A 19105-nucleotide genomic window follows, 5' to 3' on the forward strand; every position below is an offset into this window, starting at 1 on the left:
ATCTGATGGCAACACGTCCCTGATAAAGGCCTTCCTCACCTTTCATACTGCTCTCTAAACACTGAATGACAAGGCTCTACCAATAAAATTACACTCATTTGTATATAATTAGCTTCACAGAAAGGGCTGAATACAGAATGAATGAATGTCAGCACTGTGAAATAACAGTGCAAAATTCAGCACAATTACAGCACGAGTTCAGGTAATACACAGTGCCTTACCTCTTTGTTTTCCTCAAAATCCTTTGTGATAGAGTCCGAGTCAGAATCTCTTTCTATGAGAGTACAGAAAAAATAATTGTTGGCTGAAGTGAACTATACAGTGTGCGCTTATTTTGTTTCATTTGTGTTTGTACCAGTGTCCTCTAACGGCATATCTACGATAATCTGGTCACTCCAACGTCCTCTGAGCCCATTGGTGCAAACAGCCACCACCTGAAGCACATAGCTGCTGTTGGCCAGCAGGCTGGAAATGATGGCTCCCTGCAGAGTCACATAAACAGTTTAAATTCAAGGGTCATAGTTCCTTGTGTTCATTGAGAATACAGTTTTCATTTCAATTATACTGTGTAATAAGTACTGACAATGCTGAAAGCTGATATATGATGTCTCTGGGATGTTAACATTTAGTAGGAGTCTAAGAATTTATAAACACAAATTATCCCAACAAAGTGTACACTGTCGTTCATTTGTGTTGGGATAGATTATCTGAATATTGACAATTCTGAGTACACGAGTAAAGCTAGTCACAATAAGGTTTGTTTAGTGTTAGTGACCTGTTGAAAGGCCATCATTGATCGTCATCGACCATTAATCATTTAGCCACTTTGGTTAATTAAGATTTTAACAGCCCTCATGGCGATGAGCATGACAGATTGAGGATGAGAAAAGGATAGATGGACACAGTTTCGACAGAATATAAGTTGCAGCAGAAATTGTGATTTTTTTCAAACTCATGAGAAAAATCTACCTGTACAGTAGATGATGTAAAACATGAACTGAAAATACATCCAGTTAAAACAGAGTTCACTGGGGATATGAATAGATCTTTCCTACCACATCCTGGTCTCCATCTGTCCTGTATTCCTGTCTGATCTGGTCTCGGCCCTGCAGTCTCTGGTAGGTGACGGTGTACCAATCAATGGCTGTGTCATAAACCACGCGGGGACGCTCCCACATCACCACGATGGTGGTGTCATTCTGGGCGTCTGCCTGAACATTTTCGGGCCCTGAGCTGCAGGCTGTAGACACAATGATGAATTAATAAATATTTCAATGATGCAAGAAAGGTCACCAGCAAAAACAGACTGAAACAGGGCACCATAAGTTTTAAGTTTTTTTGGGGATGATTGTAATTCCATTTTATAAAATTCCAGTTCAAAGGTAAGTGGGTTGTGTATATGTGTGTATGGGTGCATGAATTTAACAAAAAAGACCCTTTTCTGAATTTCTAAATAGTTTATTTCAATTTCAAAAAGAGCTGCAAAATAAATTGCCTGCACCGAGACGAGCAGGGCCACAGAACTACAAAGTCGAGCTCCCTGGCAACCCAAAAGACCCACTTTACTTCAGGGTCGACTTTATGAAAATGGAGAGCCTTGTGAAATACATCTTTTGATGATACCGATAAGGCTGACCTTGGAGGACAGCATTACTGCTAAAGTGGAAGTAGAAAGTGTGCAATATCTTCAGTCATGCAAAAAAATAGGATTAATTACATAATATTTATATTGATACCTGAGGTGAAATTCAATTTTCTCCACCATGCTCTCCTAAATTTGTGATAAATTAGATTGGTGAAAAGCTTTAGAGACTCTGGGTTGAAGTCTTTAAGGGCTAATAAGCATGAATTTTTTATAGAACAAAATCATACCATGCTGTGTCTGCAGGGAGGGAATAGCACTGATGATCAATACCAGTTTTCACAGCCTGTGCTGAAACCTTTGCCAGTCCAATCTCACTCTCTGAGCTGTTTAGTATCTAAAATCGCTCTGAGCACATGATAGTACACGAAAGTTAATCTCCAAGGACTGTAATTTGTAGAAGTAAATCATCCCTCAGTGAAATGTACATTTTTATGCTGTGTATAGTGTGTAGTATCTAAAATCCTGGCATGGGAGCCGTTTTTGTTCATTTCATGTAAATCCTTTGTTCAATTTACTTCTGTTCAATTTTCAGGCAGAGAACCATGAATGAGAAGACAAAAACATTAATATGCAGCATTGGATAAAAGTTTAGAATATGTTTTAATGCCTGTGTGTCTTTAGACACAACAATGTCATTGGAAATCTGGTAAAATTGTGGTGGGCACATGCAGTACTGATGGTGAGGGGCCTTACCCTTTTCTCTACCCATGTCCCAAATCTCTATGCTCCCAATGTAATAAGAAATGAGAAAATTAAAGAGAATTCATCTGCGTAAATTAAAAATAAAATCACCAAATAGGCAGAAAACATTTTCTTTGAGTGACATACTGGGTGTGAGCACATCCTCGACTCCGGTGTATGAGGCAAACACCTGTCCCATGAACTGCTGCTGCTGCGCCCTGAAGTTGTTCTGCAGGTAGTCTGTCAGCATCACGTATCCGGCCTGCTCCATGGTCATCACCTCACAGAACATTTCCAGCTGAGACAGACAGACAGACAGGCAGACAACAAAGACATGTCTTCTCTGAGATTTTGCCAAGACAAACTCCAAACTCTTGCTTGTGAGTTTTAATAGCCTTGTGGTGGTGCAAAACCTAGAGACAGCATTGCTCTATTTTTGGATAGCTCAAATGTGCCTGTGTCATTCCTTGTCACTCCATTTCTATCAGGCAAAAACAACCACACACGCACTAATATCCATGTGTAACATACACTCAGACACTGGAAGAACATCATTCCCTCTGTCAGAAAACTGATGATTATTATAGAGTTGATTTCATCCACAGGCACCATTCCTTCTTAGACGTCTTCAGTCTGGAATCAGTGCAGTGCTGTGTTGCACCACTAGACCCTACTACAACAAAAACCTGTTCTGGAAGTTCTCAGCCACTTGAACTGTGTTTTTAATGTGCACAGATGTTAAATACAGCTGCCCTGACACAACCCACATACAGTACCACCACCAGACACAACTACAGGTGCAACAATGTGTGTGTGTGTGTGTTTGTGTGTGTGTGTGTGTGTGTGTGTGTGAGATAAAACTGACTTACCTGTGTTTCCGATATGGCAACAGTGCTTTTAAAGACAATCCATTCCACCATTTCAGAACAGGGAGGTGTGGTCAGGGAACCATTGTAGATGAAATATTTATCTGTGTTGTTAGGCAGCAAGGACCTCAGGGTGAAAGGTTCCACAGAACCACTCTTACCTGGAATAATAACAAATAACAAATCTTGTCTAAACTGCATAACCACATCAAAAGTTACACAAGTGATGAGTAAATTAGTACATTTTTAGCATTTAGGAGACAAATTTATAATGTTTTGTGCAATAATGGTTCATTTACATGTACGTGTGTCTCACTACACATTTATTTTTACCAAGCTACATTACAGTTCTCTTGCAGTCACTTACCAAACCTGCTGACAGTGTTGATGGCCTCTAGAACAGGAATGAAGTTGTCATTTTCATCCAGGCTAATCTGCAGACAACAGCACAACCAACAGACCACCAATAATACTGTCTGTTACTAAAGTAGGAACAAAGTGATTTAAATCCTTAGGCTAATATACACACTTCAAATAAGACAGCCATGGCAGCGATCCTTCCTCCTTCATTAATGGCCTCATCCAGACTTTGGAAGTCATCAGGATCAAAACAGTAGATCTGCATCTGGACCAGAAAAACACAGGTTATCTTCATGCAGGTACTTGTTTAGACAAAACAAAGGCTGTGTGTCCTCGCCTTTACCTCCAGAGGGTATTTCATCCCATTCAGGCTGTGCTCAGACCCATCTGACGTTGTGTTGCAGCGTCCCCAGTGGAAAGTGATTCTACCAACACGAAACCTGGAGCTCAGCCCTCCTCCGCTCACAAAAAAGTCCCCATCCACATCAATGGCCACTAAAGCGCATACAATCACAGAAGTTAAGCCTCAGCAAATGATGAGTTTTACTGGAGTGAAAGGACTGAGGAGAATCCTTTTTTTCTATTGCAGGGTTACTGAGGATTCTGCATTGACCAAGCTACAACAGCTAAAAAAAGTTAATATAGATCAGATTCATCCGCAGTGTATTCTAACACGACATTTGTCATCTCAGCCCAAATGTCAACATATTACAAAGCAGTTACGAGTGACTTCAGATTATTATCAGCCATCATTTTGAGCTACCTGATCAATGTAAGATCAATATTTACTCCCCTTTTAGCTCTGTTTTAGTCTCCACCAGTTCATCAAGGGAAAGTGTTACCTCTTCCACTGAGGTCTTTTATATATATCAACATTTCTGTCCTACTTATAAGACCCAAAAAACATTGCACAAGACCATAACCAGATATGAGGTCACAGACATCCAAGCCCATAGCCCAGAAAGTACTAGAAAGACTGCAATCATAGCAGCTTTTGTTTGTTTATCAGGCCAGAAATCACCCCTTACGATGCCTTTCCTCTCATTCCCTCTATACATCGTCTCTTCCCTACTTCTTTCTTCCCTATGTACACGTTCTCCACTTGCTTTTTTGTTGTCTCTCTTCTGTTGCTAGGTTTCATCTATGCCTCTTGGCATCGATCACCTCTCTCTCTTGCTCTTTCTCTTCACATGATCTGTGTCTCTGCTGCTGTACGTCTGGTTGCTACTCCCGCAATTACTTAGTCTCTTTTTTTCTTTCTTTCTTTTTGGAGCCTTTTGCCTTCAAATCCTTGCTGCTTTCTCCTTCATTAACCTTGTGTGAGTTGTGAATCATTTTTTCCATGCATCTGGAAAGTTAAGCTTCTTTTCACAGCCAGGGATTAAGATGTTGTCCCTCACAGTGCCAGAATAATGTCAAAATCATTTCCATAGATTGAATCTACCACATACTGTATCTTCGTGCTTGCTGCTAAAAAGAACAAAGTAAACTTGCTTATAGTTTGATTTCCTGCACAGTGTCAGTCTAAACATGGCTTCAGTTTAAATTGAATAATGTAAAAGAGCCAAGTTTGCAGTTGACATCATCATACTTAGAATTTAGGTTATTTTTTCATGCATTAATGGTTATGATGGTTATAATAGAAGATAACAACTTACCTGTCTTTCCATTGTTGTGGATGGTTGTAGACTCCGCTATCAGCTTGTTAAAGCCCTCTAGCTGCAGGTTTTGGTACTGCAGCCTGACCTGAGTAAACATCTCGTCGATGTCCACAGGAGACTGTCTGGCACTGTTACAGGATGGATACTTCTTACCCCACTTACGCTGGTTCAGGGTTCCTGTATGTTGACAGAAGGTTTTAGGGTTGATGAGAAAATGTAGCTGTCCTACTTTCAAAAATTACCTCATGTGGCTCCATAGCTCTGCCAACCAGAAAAGTGGAAATTTACAGTACATCCATGTCTGTCCCTGTCCTCTAATGTGTGCATAAAATATGGACATTTTTGTGCTTAACATAGCACCTTTAATGTACCAGTACAATGCAATACAAATGTAGCTCTTAGTGTAAGTTCAATCGGGAAGACTGTTTCCCATCATTCACCATTTATCTCTATCCGCTTCCTAATCTCTCTCCTTCTATCCCTCACTCCTCTGCTCCCCCTCTCTTCCGCTCTCTTAGTCAGGTGCTTAATAGAAAGCACTTCCCACACCAATCAGCTGTGGCTTTCCATCCCTCTCCTGACCAATCACAGCTTAGCATGAAATTTAAAAGTCTCCATCTCCTCTCCAGCTTTTTTCTGATCGAACCCGGCAACCCTCCTCCACCCCAAGCACCACCAGATCCACGTCAGTTCAGGCCTCCTATCTCCTGCCCTCCAGCTCTCCACCACCACCAGGTCTAGACCCTGGGGGGATCTTCTGATTCAGCGGCCTCTCCTCTTGTGTTTTCCCCCTTTTCCAATGTGGTCTTCACAACGGGGTCTAGGACGCCAATGCACATTCAAACTTTGTACTTAATAAATATTTCTCATTCAGTTCGCTGAGTCTCTCATGATTGAATTGTAATTTACTGTTTGCAAACAGTAAGCCATCAGTTGAATGAGTTGCTCGACTTGCTCTAAACAAGGGCAGATGGTCAAACTGTAGGTCAAACAAGACCGGCTGGCCTTAGGTCACAATTTATGCGATTGTGTGTGCGTGCATTGGTGATGCATGAGTGCATGTTTTACAATCTGCCAGTACATACTGTATTGATGTCCTGTGTGTGGAAATCTGTTTATGAACTGTGCAGCATGCTTAAACTTGCTGATGTGGGTTCTGTCTTTTAACAAGGCTTTGCTTTTCATATGAATAATGTACAAAAGAACAACATCAGAGCAAACACAATTTGTAGCCAAGCATGCAACATAAAAAAAAATCAAAGGATCATAAAAGGAAAACCAAAAGCGTAGTGCTTGTTTTGTAGGACTTAAAACATTCATTTAGTAAGAATGTTCTGCCTAATATCACAAGCTCAAAATATCTGTCAGTATTGTTTATTTATGAGTATGTGAATCTGAAATTTAAGTTCAAAAATATGAGTTTATGTGTGTGTGAATTTATTTATGATTGCATGTCACATAATCTGCATTTACATCCACTGAGACGATGCCTTCCTGCTTCGACTGCTGTGCCTTCATTTATTTCTGCATACGTGCAGAAACTTCACTTTTATGTGAGCATGTGTGCGTAAAATATTAACTCACAGGTGCAGGTTACAGGCACTGAACTGCTGTATCTAATTTGGCACAGTTCTTGTCTTTGCATGACTGAATGTGCTAATTTGCTGTGCATCCACAACACTCAGTATGATCCCTCCAGGCATATTCACAGAATATTTTGTCTGTAAGACTCAGAAGAGAACACTGAAAAACAAAAAATAATACTATAATGTATGAATAGACAAAAAAGCTTTACTCTATGTATGTATGTATGTATGTAGCATGGATCATGTCTGATATCTGGAAAATAAAGAAAACACAAAAACAAAGTATCATACATAGCAAAACAGGTTGTCATTATTAGCATGTCGAGGGGAAATTAATGTGTTAATTAAATGTGTATGTGTGTTTGTGGGTCGTACAGTGCTGTGTACAATAAAGACAATGAGTTCAATGAGGTCAGAGCAGATGGTTTAACTGTTACTGGTTACACATGACTTAACAGGTATTGCCTTTATATTCTTAATTTTGTGTGAGTGTGTGTGCGTGTGTGAGAGAGAGAGAGAAAGAGAGGGAGAGAGAGGGGAGGGGGGTCCTTGTTTAACCCAAGTTCAGCTAAATCAGTTTCATCTTCTAATGTGACATCATTCACCCATGCTACAACTATACAGACATATTCAAATGTGCAATGTGTATAGAGAGGCAGTCCCTTCTAATTCTGTGTCTTCTGCACATAGATGAATTGTCACTCAGACTTTCAGTCTGCTGTTTGTGAATGTGGAATTTAAATGAAAAATGAAAAAAAGGGAATCAGTTAATAGTAAGCAACTACCTTGTGGTTTATGATCCAAAGAATGTTTCAATCACTCAGAAACCCTACCAAGAGACACTGGTCACATAGCAACATAAAACATGTAATGTATGAAGGATTATGAGACCCACAGTGGACCAGAGTAGCAGTGAAATATTCTTATTATACAGTGAATAAGAAGAAGAAATGTGCTACTACAGACAGACAGGCAGTCAGTTTACACACAAGCACTCCTGTATTTCCTGCTGCTTCCCGTCATTAGCAGCATGTTGAAGTCCGCCAAAGAAAGAACACTTCATGGCTGTGAAAAGTGACGGCTTATAAACTGGTCCACAGTCGCGTGTGTGTGTGTTGATCAATGAATGAGGCAGTCTGCTCTCCATAATAAGTGCTAACTTACAGTATGTAACACAGCAATTCAAATTTTAAAATTGTAGAGCTACATTAAACAACAAGAAATGTGTTTGTTAGTGTATTTTAATGTAAAGGGAGTTTGAGCCAAATTTTGAAGACTGAAGCTAAGCAAGCTGTCTCCCCCAATTTTAATTTTCATGCAAAGTTAAGCAACTGGCAGCTTAAAAATCCATAGAAGCAAAAGCAGATTAGTAAATTGTTATTTTTAGACAGCTTTTGCCTTCACATTTAAAAAATCAGTTCACCCAAATTACATAATATATTACAGTACTGTCTCAGTTAACCTTTGTAGTAACTCTTACAGTGTTTCTGGTTTAATACAGTATCTTCCATTGTAATATCAAATCCAACATTAAGCACTGACAAAATATGCATTAAGCATAGAGATCAAATCAGTATTTTGTCTCCAAGTGCACCACGGTGTTACATTTAATCACATGTGTATTATTGATCTGGTCTCGAAGTATAAATGATTCAGCAGGTGCATGAGTTTGTGCGGAATAGATGTCGGGGGGCTCTCAGTGTGTCGATAACCACATCTCACCTCTCCAGCTTCATCTGTCAGCATCATAAAACATGCACAAAAACAAACGCACACACAGAGTTACTCTTCTGACATAACGCTACCATGGCAACAAGTAGCTGACAGGTTGGAGAAAGGAAACAAATTCCCCCAAAGCTAGACTTAAATGAAGATAGCAGTCCTCATTTAAATCCATAAAACACACAATTGCAAACTGTCTCACATTCAGTCTAGTAAGTAAAATTCTGATGATTAAATATGGAAATTACATTTCATATCTGAGGTCACAGGAAAAAATCCACTAATGCTGCCAGTGTGCCTATTGTTGTCAACTCCACACAGTAGACTTTGTAATGCTGGGAGGTTTATTAATGCATTAATGCACTCAGGCTTTTTTACATTGTCATTTTCTCCTTCTCTTTCTCTGTGGATCTCTGTGTTTTATGAGATTTTGCCACATAAATGTTAGACTAAGAGAAAAAATAAATATATAACTTAATAACATTGAAGATAGAAGAATCTGTTAATTTGCTTAAACGCTGAACGTGACCCAAAAGACTACAAAAGAATAAAGATGTCCAGACACTTCATGAAGAAACTTTGTTTTCTGCAGTCTAAAAAAGCAGCCAGCTGTTAAAGTGACCGAGACAGAAACCATTTACACCTGATGCTTCTGCTGCTGCTCCTTTTATCAACAACACAATCATTTCAGCTCACCCCTGACTCTGCAGGGAGGAGAGGTGAGACAGGAGAGGACGAGAGGGCACAGAGGACAAAGACAAAAAAAAGACTCAGCAGAAGACAAAGAGCGTAAGGCAAAAGCAGAGAGAGCAGGAAGGTGGTAAAAGGAAAGTGTCATGCTGTAAAGAAGATGAGGGGCATGGGAACAAGAGGTGTAATAAACAAGAGGGGGGAGAATATGGAGAAAGACACTGTGTGTATGCTGTCTGTCTGTCTCCCTGCCTATACTTACATCAATTAAGCTCCCTTGGACAGTACAAACACACTAGCTGGGGAAAGGTTCTGCACTGCTGAGTGAGCTAACTGTTCAGAAAACATGCAGGATTGTTACATTGAATAATGTAGACCTTGACTTTTTGGGAGACTGCTCCTGTTTGCAAAAATAGCTGAATATGTATCAAATATTAAAAGCAAAAAACTGCTGCTGGTTCAGTTTAACCCATGGTGGCACTGAATTTGCATTGTCTGGCTGGAAGCATTTGAATATTTAACCTGATTTCATGCTCAGAGAGGCCTGTATTTCTTAAAGGTTCATTATGCATCATTTTATGAATTCAATGTTATGGTTTTAGATACATTAGTGAGATTTCTGAGCTTTCATTATACACAAAAAGAAAGAAAAAAAACGCATGGATCTAATTAGCTGGAAACCCTCATCACACCTAAAACCCACCACTGGTACTCAGTAGGTCCTCATACGACAGATCATACTGTAATGTAAAATGAAATCCGAAACTAGAATAAAATATCATGACTGGGGCATGTTTTATAAATTAAATAATTCATAAACCAATTATCCCAGCATTAAATTTGGTTATTTACTGTAATTATAAAAAAGATATTGCCCTTGATTAATCAGAGCTGTAATCTTTATTATTGTCAGTGGAGTACCTTATTACTGTGATTTGAATGCAATCAGGGGAAAATTGTTCACATACTAAGAAATCTCCTTCTACTAATCTTTCCTACAACATAATGCAAAATACTCTCCAATTACAGAATCCTTAATGTGTGGCTTTGTCACCTTCCTAAAGATTTCCATTAATTTTGTTGGGCAGAAACAATGAGAACAGCCATACGTGATGTGTAGTGTTACAATTGTTTGATTATACTGCACATACCAGAGAAACTGTACCTTTGTGTGAGATTTTTATTCAGAATAAGAATGTCTATTAATATATTCATGGGTGCACGCACACTGACTGACACAGTAAGTCTGAAGCTGACAAGATCTAAGCTACTAAATGAATCTATTATAAATGATACACATACACACAGTCTTACACATCACTCATTCAGTGAGATCTACTATAATGACCGACTGTCACACACACACCAGCAGACACTCTAACTGACAATCAGGGCTGTCAGATTATTAAAAAAGAAACTTAAAAAAATGCGTATGACTCAGAGTCCCCACACTCTCAGAAAGGATGTGTTAAAAAATAACACAAAAAATGTGTTGTCACATGTTTAACACTTTTTGTGTTGATTTCAACACAAAAAGTGTTAAGAAGCCTAAAATTATTAACACACTTACTATAATGGGCAGTTTAACACAGTCTGTGTTATTTTACATGACGGATTTTAAATTGATTTGACCTTTAGTTACAGTTAATCTAGAAGACCCCTGTGCTTCAGCCCAGGTAAACCCGTGCAGTAGCAGGTTTAGGCGGGAAGGGGGCGTCCTTTTTTAATCATTTGGCCTATGCGCCACAGAGAAGATGGAGGGTGCCTCGCTTGGTCTGCACCACTACCAATCGGTAAGTATTCATTAATATATTAACTTAATATATCATCCAACTGTAATGTGTCAGGGTAAATTTGGAATGTAAATAATCCACCAACTAAATCGCATTTTAAGGGAATTCATGATACAGTTTACGTTTTGTTCAGCAGGACTGCTTTCAAGCTAGCTAGCACAAGACAGACTTCTGTTGTGGTGTTATACCATATTAACGAAATTACACAACATAAATTCGACTTGAACTTTATATAGTCGCTCGTTTGAACACGGCATGAAACCTGGTGGATATTAACGATTAATCCCGACACCGCGGTGGGGATAGCTAACATTAAATTGGGACTGGTGGTGGTGTGTGTTTTTAACGGCGCTTCGTTTTTGAATTGGGTCTGGTTATCTCCCTTCTGTTAGCGCGAGCTCTCTCCGCCGCGGTGTTGGGGAGAGCGGTGGTGTGTGGGGGAGGGGGGAGTCGACCATGTCGTATAAGACATGTCTTACAAAGTCGCTCATATCTCAGGAATGGTAATGGCTAGAGGCGTTCTGTTTTTTTCCTCGAAAAGAGGACACTTCAGGCTTGTGCGTTGTAAATGGGCTGTTCTATGGGCAGGTCAGTGTCCAATCAAAACTATCGAGCGATATCACAAGGGGCTCAAATATCCAATTGTAGAGCCTTTGTGCTCTGACATAGTGTATCAAAGATGTCTTCTGAAGACGAGGAGTAGCTCCCCTGACTAGCTGGATCGTCGACACGTCTGAAAAGCGGCTCTGAATGCAATAATGGGGCATAGCGGACCGTTATCTTAGTCGGAATGTGCGTTGTTTTGTATACCCCTATTATACACTCTTATTTCTTACTGGAAACGTTTATTTGGCTTATTAGCGTTACTGTGTTTTGTTACGCTAACCCGGAAGTTACGTCGAAGACGTTCCGGGTGAACAGGAGAGTTATTACTCTCAGACGCTCACAGTAAACAGCGCTCTTTTGCCACACAAATATTTCAGTGACAAAACATTTAGACATTTTAGACACTTCTGAAAATTGATTTATATAGTGACAATAAGAAATCAAGTAATAATATTGTGTAAATAAGTAATTTGATATACTTATTTGTGTTTCTGACATTTATTTTATAGAAAAAAGTGTCCCAGTTGCATCATCATTCTTTTTATGTCTGTATGCTGTGTTGATAGTTCAGATTATCTTATTGTAACTATGTCTTCCTCTTCCAGAACACACAGGATAACCTGCAACCCAGCAAAGTCCTTGTAACCACTTTTAAAGATAAGACAGAAGTTGCTAAAAACATTTTCCATGTTAACAGTGCCAAGGATCTCATTGATCAAAGCCTAGCCCAGCAAACTGGCTGTGTGCTTGACAGGTTGTTAAAGTATAATACTGATTTCATGGAATACATTGATGTTGACATGAATGAGGAGGAACTGAAGGATTTGGATAGATATCACATCTTTCTATCAACACAAGGGACCCAAGTTGAATGTGTGGAGGCAAATCAAAATCAGGTACACTTTGTTACTCTATTTCCAAAAATGGCACAAAACCAACCTGAACCTGTGCACATTCTTTATAAACTCGGCCCCTCTAGGTCAGTTAATAACATCATCTTCTCTTTAAGGCTCAACCACACACTGAAGGTGCAGGCGGTCAATGGGAGGTACGTGTCATTATGATAATGAGTGTTTACAGTCACACAATCTTCACAATTAGCATTGACATTTATTTCTTTTAAAGACTGAACCTAGTGCTAGTGAAGCTTGTCAGAGTGGTCCACTGGAGGTATTTACAATATCTATTGGTTACAGATGTTGTTTTATTATATATGGAAGAGGGTGTGTATAATGCAATATGTGTGTTGTAATCTGCTTTCACAGAAATGCCAAGGAGAAAATGATGGCGTGCACAGATTTGATGCACCCAATCTGGTGGTGCTAATTAATAACAAAGCCCCAAGTGTACTTGCCGAATATGAAAAATCTGGAACGCTCTCTCTGGCATCCAGAAAACTCCTTGTGAGAACAGGTGTCAGCGATCTGGTTGAGCGACGGGGATTGTGAGTTGATTGATCATTCATCTAGACCATCATTTTTTATAGTACATGTGCTCCAAAATGAAACATAATAAAGGATTATCTTATCTTATCTCATAACATAATACTAAAATTTGATGTAATCTTTATTACACTATTGCATTTTAAATTTTTTTCTGGGCTCAAAATCTTCTATTTTGCTTTCAGTTACCCCTCCAATGCTGACAAACTGATGTTGGCTAAAAGCATAACAACAATCTTCCCATCATTAAAGATCAAGATACAAGAGGCGAATGAAGGATTTGTAAGTGTGAACAAATGTCATTCAGTTGATTACAATTTTGCATAGCAATATTTAGTTAAGCTTACTGTACGACTTGTTATAAATCTATTGTTAAAGATAAGTTAAGGTTAGGTATCTCAGTTTTTGAGGTAATAGAGATTATTATTATAGAGCTATTAGTATTAATTTTATTGTGTTTTCCTCATCTTATTTTTTCTTCCTTGATATTTGATATTTCAGTTGCACTGAAAATCAAGTGAGTTAAAATGAAATGCACTTTGAGATATTAATGTTTGTGAATGTATGTTTTTGCACATTTTTAAGATTAAGATTAACTTTATTAATTGCTGTGGAGAAATTAAGTTGAACAAACAAATTTAGTAGTGTTCAACATCAATAAATTAGTCAATTGATATAATAGGTACAGAAAACATTGTCTGAAATGAGCTCATAATAAAAGCAATAGCATGATACTCACATAAAAATGGTGAAAATGCCGTTTATAAAAACTATTTCCTTTGCTTAAATGTGTTCCAGGAGCACTTTTATGATCCAGTGTCCCACTGTGGATTCATTGAGTTGAAACTGAGGAACCTGCGGAGAAACCTTCATGAAGATCAGAGACGCTATCGCAAACGCGGAAAGTCCAGTGAGGCTTCTGGAGTAGCTATAACATTACAAGCAATTTCAGAAGGGGAAGAAGAGTCCGCCAAGGATTGGATAACAGCTACCAAAAGGATCAGACCATCTCCTGAGAACCTCACATCTATCAAAATGGGCATGCAGAAAACCTTTAACAACCGCAGGTTCTGGATCTCAAGCCAGTCACCAACAGTAGAAGAGATTCTCCAGGAGTACCCTCGCTTTGTAGACATGCCATATTTGGTAAGTATTCAGCATACTGTATTGTAGATAAACATTAAGAATCTGAAAAAATAGACATAAATACATTTATGTATGGTTTAATGATTATCTCGTTTTAAAATGAGAAGGGAACACCACCTTAGTTCAAGAATTACAATCTGTTGCCATAGCCTAGGAAAGGTTAATCAGTATTTGTGAATATAAGCTAGTATAAATTGCTACTCTTCAGATTGATGCAGAGTTTGCGAGAATGTTTCCGGGCAAGGAAGACCTCTTCCTCCGGAAATGGGAAGGGCATATTGTTCCGAAACTCCTGAAAGTGGCTACACTTGAAAATGAAAATGACCCTAGTGAGCCGTCAGTTGGTGAGGAGATTGATGGTAAGTTCAGGTACCCTCCATGTATAACAGATACAATGTCAATCTATTGTTTGTGTTTGGTTGGCACTAGGCCATGTCTTTTTATCCAGACACGGTAAAAAACACATTCTAGGGCTTCATGACCATACTAAACAATATTAAATTGTGTTTTAATTCACATCCCCATTGGGGCTGAACTGTATTGAAAAAATCAAAAAACAAATTGTAATTATTTTTGACTGTTGGGTCTGAATTCACCCAGCACAGCCTTGTGGACACTGTTTATTCTGTTATGGCAGTTTGATTGACAGCTTATGTCAGAGTTGGAAGTACTAATTACCGTATGTCTGTCTGTTCTTTGCAGAGTCACGTTGTTTCAGAGCCCTAAAGTTACTCACCCGTTATCTACCTCCGACTGCATCAGGGAGGAGCAAAGGATGGACAAAATGCAGTGTCAAATCAGCCCTGTCCTACATCTTGGAAGTGAAACCGGTAGGAAGACTGTCTTTTTCTTCTATGGTCCTGCAATATGACTATTTCTGTCATCATCGTTCACACATAATATAAATGTAACATCACATGATTCAGTCATGTTTTAGTTCAACTTAACCTTTTAACTATTTGAATATAAATTACAAAATATAACTGGCTGAGTATCTACTTTGGTGGTGTAATGTGTGACATGAAATGCTTGATGGTTGGATGGATTCATAAATAAATACATAAGTGAATAAATTACTAATTACATATTAGTTTTCAAGACATAACACTTTTTGATGAACCTGCCAGAATAAATAATTATTTACACACTACTACTTTACTATGTTTTTAAAATAAAATTTGACATTTGTGTTTTCTCAGACTGGAACGAGTATCCCCAGCCTTCTACAAGGATCGTTAGAAGCCGCAGCCGGAGCAGCAGGAGTCCACCAGCCCAAGCTTGTGTGTATAGGACATCCCAGTACAACAGCTCAGTACATAATTGTGGCAAGGAATGACAAAGTCGCCATTCCACTTCAAGATGAAGGGTTGACATGCGCCCTGGACAAGCTGTTCAAAATGTTGTGGGTTTGCAACGTAGCCTATCCTGTCCAACTTGAGTCAGTGTATTCTTTTTTTGAGCATGTTTATGACATGCCAATCTCAGGTGCAAAGAGGTCAAAGGTTTTGGAGTTAATTGCCAAGCTTCAGGCATTGGTATAAGTTAACATGTACACGTGTCCCAAGTGCCAGAAGTCAATTTCAAACAGCGTAAGGACACTAATCAGACATCTTAGGCAAGTTCATGCAATTTCTGATGGACAGGACTATACAATTGTATGTAGTCAAAACCACTGTCAAAGAACATACCATAACTTCAATTCGTATACCAGACATCTCAATAGGGAACACATTTCAGTTGCTAACCCACAAGATTTTGATCAAGGCCGTTTCAGTGATGTATGTATGTCAGAGGATGTTTCTGTGCCATCTTGCTCCCATGCTATGGATACTTCTGAATCTAATTTGGACACTGTTTTGGACACTCCTATGGATCTTCCTGTTTCAGACCACCGTGACTGTGCAGCATCGTATGTAGCCAAAATCTATTCCTCATCAAATTCCACCTTAACTGATGTACAGAAAAGCATTATGTGCACTAAAGAGCTACTGGAGAAGACATTGGACTCTTTAAAGGAGAAAACTGCCTCTGTGATTAATAGCTACAATATATCAAATGATGAAGCTGTCCAATCTTTAATGCAGGACTTTGAAAATGCACGAAATATGTTTTCAGAGGTAGATACGCCCTATAAAATGTGCAAATATTTTTCTGAAAAACACTCCCTTGTCAAACCTAAAGAAATGTTCTTAGGATACAGAGGTGACACAGCAAGAAAGCATGGAAAATTGACTCAAGTACTGGCTGCAGATACTTGTCAGTATATCTCAATTATCGATACCATAAAGTTTCTCTTTGGTAGTGAAAAGATGCAAAAACTCTATAAGCAATCGAACAAAAGTGTTGATGGTAAAATGCATGATTATTGTGATGGCACACAGTTTGCAAGTCATAAATTATACAGCAGGTATCCCAATGCCCTACAAATCCAACTATATTTCGATGATTTGGAAACGACTAATCCCTTGGGGTCAAAAACTAAAGTTCATAAAATGGGAGCTGTTTACTTTTGCTTGAGAAACTTGCCTGTGGAATTTAACTCCTCCCTTGCAAACATTCACCTCTGTCTACTTTTCAATTCCATAGACAGGGAGCTGTATGGCTTTCACAAAATATTAGCACCTTTGTTGGATGACATTCGAGGTCTTGAAACAGATGGGATAAAAGTTGAAATTGAGGGTCAGATTTCTCTCCTTCATGGTACTGTCTGCCTTTTGACTGCTGATAATCTTGCCTGCCATTCACTTGGAGGGTTTTTAGAAAGCTTTTCAGCAAACAGATTTTGCCATTTTTGTCTAACTGACAAACAAGCTGCCCAGTGTGTGTTTGATGATGATCACCAGGAATTTCGTAACAAAGAAAACTATAAAGAACATGTTGTGCATAACAATCCATCTTTAACAGGTATAAAAGAGGATTCCTGTTTAAACTCACTGAATTACTTTCATGTAACTGAAAATTCTTGTGCTGACATTATGCATGACATTTTAGAGGGTGTTGCCTTGGTTGAAGTGAAACTGATGTTAAAACATTTCATCTATAATGAAAAGTTTTTCACATTAGAGCAGTTTAATGACAGATTGGTAAGCTTTGATTACGGTTTTGCAAATGAAAAAAACAAACCAAGTGTCATTCTTAATTTGAGAACCTCAGATAATCCTATAAGACAAACAGCCAGTCAGATGTGGTGCCTTTTGCTGTTTTTACCCTTCCTAATTGGAGATTTTGTTAATGAACATGATCAACACTGGAAATTGTTCCTTCTCCTCAGAGAAATCTGTAGCATAGTATTTGCTCCAGTTGTCAGCATTGGACTTTCTGTCTTTTTAAAGCAGTTGGTTATAGATCACCATAATTTGTTCAAGATTCTTTATCCAGACAGACCACTCACTCCAAAACATCATTTTATGACTCACTATTGGCGCATGATGATAAAGTTTGGCCCACTTTTAAAGTTATGGTGTATGAGATTTGAGAGTAAGCATGGTCCCCTGAAAAGGCATGCTCATGTTGTGTGTAATTTCATAAATATTTCTAAGACTTTGGCTTACAAGAATCAAGTTCAAAGTATGTATAATTGGAAATTTAGTGATCCACTGATGAAAAAAATGACTGTACCAAGCGGCTTTCCAGTGATGGTTGGATCTTTGGAAAAAAGTAATCTGTTAATTGAAAATCTGAAACAACATGGGTATGATATTGGCACTTGCAACAAAATTCATGTGGCTCACTCTATCTGTTGGCATGGTCAGACATATAAAATGGGTTGTGTTCTTGCTTTAAACTGTGATGCAAGAGAGGAGCGTCTGTTTGGAGAGATTTTACATATGGTTCCCAATTGTGAAAAGGAAGAGGTGCTAATTTTTCTCAAAATTTTAACTGTTAAATATTTTGATGACCATCTATTTTCATATGTGGTGGAGCGGACTGATGAGTATGAAATGATAAATGTAAACGATATAGCAGACATCAGACCCCTAGACTTGCTGTCATCTTTCAGTGGAAATGCACTATATATTAATCCCAGATACAAATTGATTGTCTAAATTTGCATTACTGTTAACTGCTTTACCTGTGACACACCTGAGCCAGTTACTTACTTGCAAAATTTGGGAGAGGATAGTTAATGGTACTGCCTGTTATGTGGTCATGCAGTTTATGATGGTGTAACCTGATGTCCCTGCAGTGATCATTTACAGGTCATCCCATTGTTTGTTTAATGTTGATGTATGTTAATGTTTGCCATGAAATTATATTTCATGTTTTTTTGCAGTGACAGAATTATTTTGAATAAAGGTCACTTGAATTCAATGCAAATTTGAGTGTTCTAGTGGGTTTTGAGCATATAAATTCTGTATTAGAAAGTAAAACGAATTTTGTATAAATAGCACATCTTTGTGTTATTTTTAACACATCTTTGTGTTGACATATTTAACTCACAATGTGTGTTAGATGTGCTTACACACTGATTATGTTAAAAGCAACACAAAATGTGTTGTCCTTAACTAGACACGCTGATGTGTTAATTTTTAACACATGATATGTTATTTTTAACACATCTGTTTTGAGAGTGCATATGCTCTTAATATGACCTCTGCAACTTGGTCTAGGCGTGTGAACATGAAACAGTGTGTCAAGCATGGTAAATTTTAAACACCATCAGTCTCAGTTTATTTGAAATGAATGAAATGGCACAAACAGCTATGCTTCTTTGGTTCCATCTCCTGAGGTTTACTTACTACTACTTCCCTATCTAGGAGGGCATTTATTTACCAAACCTGTTGTCAACCAGATTCAACTGGCCAGATTGGTACACATGACCTTGCTGTGTAAAGTTTGCAAAATTTTGCTCTTTGTTTCCCACCATGGTCATAAGAGCAAACAACAGCAAATGAACTCATTAACCT

At 38.5% G+C, this 19105-nt stretch overlaps 2 protein-coding genes across 4 annotated transcripts in view; one reads left to right on the plus strand and one right to left on the minus strand.

The window, feature by feature from the left end:
• The window catches only part of ptprz1b (protein tyrosine phosphatase receptor type Z1b), a 51056-nt gene that overhangs the window by 9390 nt on the left and 22561 nt on the right, over positions 1-19105 (minus strand). Inside the window, exons 3-11 of the mRNA XM_028420452.1 lie at positions 5211-5390; positions 3896-4047; positions 3722-3817; positions 3560-3626; positions 3196-3353; positions 2474-2624; positions 1056-1240; positions 356-482; positions 222-274 (exon numbers count right to left, since the gene is read on the minus strand). Of these exons, the coding sequence (XP_028276253.1) occupies positions 222-274; positions 356-482; positions 1056-1240; positions 2474-2624; positions 3196-3353; positions 3560-3626; positions 3722-3817; positions 3896-4047; positions 5211-5390 (1169 nt within the window). The remainder of the gene's footprint in view (positions 1-221; positions 275-355; positions 483-1055; positions 1241-2473; positions 2625-3195; positions 3354-3559; positions 3627-3721; positions 3818-3895; positions 4048-5210; positions 5391-19105) is intronic.
• LOC114445436 (uncharacterized) lies at positions 10681-18515 on the plus strand. Of its 3 annotated transcripts, none has more exons than XM_028420503.1 (10): positions 10681-11004; positions 12216-12506; positions 12620-12658; positions 12736-12780; positions 12876-13054; positions 13238-13334; positions 13851-14198; positions 14407-14557; positions 14901-15028; positions 15398-18515. In XM_028420503.1, exons 1-10 carry the CDS (start codon positions 10966-10968, stop codon positions 15737-15739), a joined length of 1659 nt encoding a protein of 552 aa, XP_028276304.1. In that variant the 5' UTR covers positions 10681-10965; the 3' UTR covers positions 15740-18515. The 3 variants fall into 3 exon arrangements, with proteins under 3 accessions (XP_028276304.1, XP_028276318.1, XP_028276309.1); XM_028420517.1 differs by lacking the exon at positions 10681-11004 and adding an exon at positions 11475-11592; XM_028420508.1 differs by lacking the exon at positions 10681-11004 and adding an exon at positions 11608-11796.

This window comes from Parambassis ranga, chromosome 2 (assembly GCF_900634625.1).
Source record: "Parambassis ranga chromosome 2, fParRan2.1, whole genome shotgun sequence".
NCBI classification, from domain to species: Eukaryota; Metazoa; Chordata; class Actinopteri; family Ambassidae; genus Parambassis; species Parambassis ranga.

Excerpts from the sequence above, each read along its gene's own strand:
- LOC114445436 (XM_028420503.1), top strand. The coding sequence starts at position 10,966 with ATGGAGGGTGCCTCGCTTGGTCTGCACCACTACCAATCG. Across the intron at positions 12,781-12,875 it reads GTCAGAGTGGTCCACTGGAG|AAATGCCAAGGAGAAAATGA; the intron begins GTATTTACAATA and ends CTGCTTTCACAG. Across the intron at positions 14,199-14,406 it reads TTGTAGACATGCCATATTTG|ATTGATGCAGAGTTTGCGAG; the intron begins GTAAGTATTCAG and ends GCTACTCTTCAG.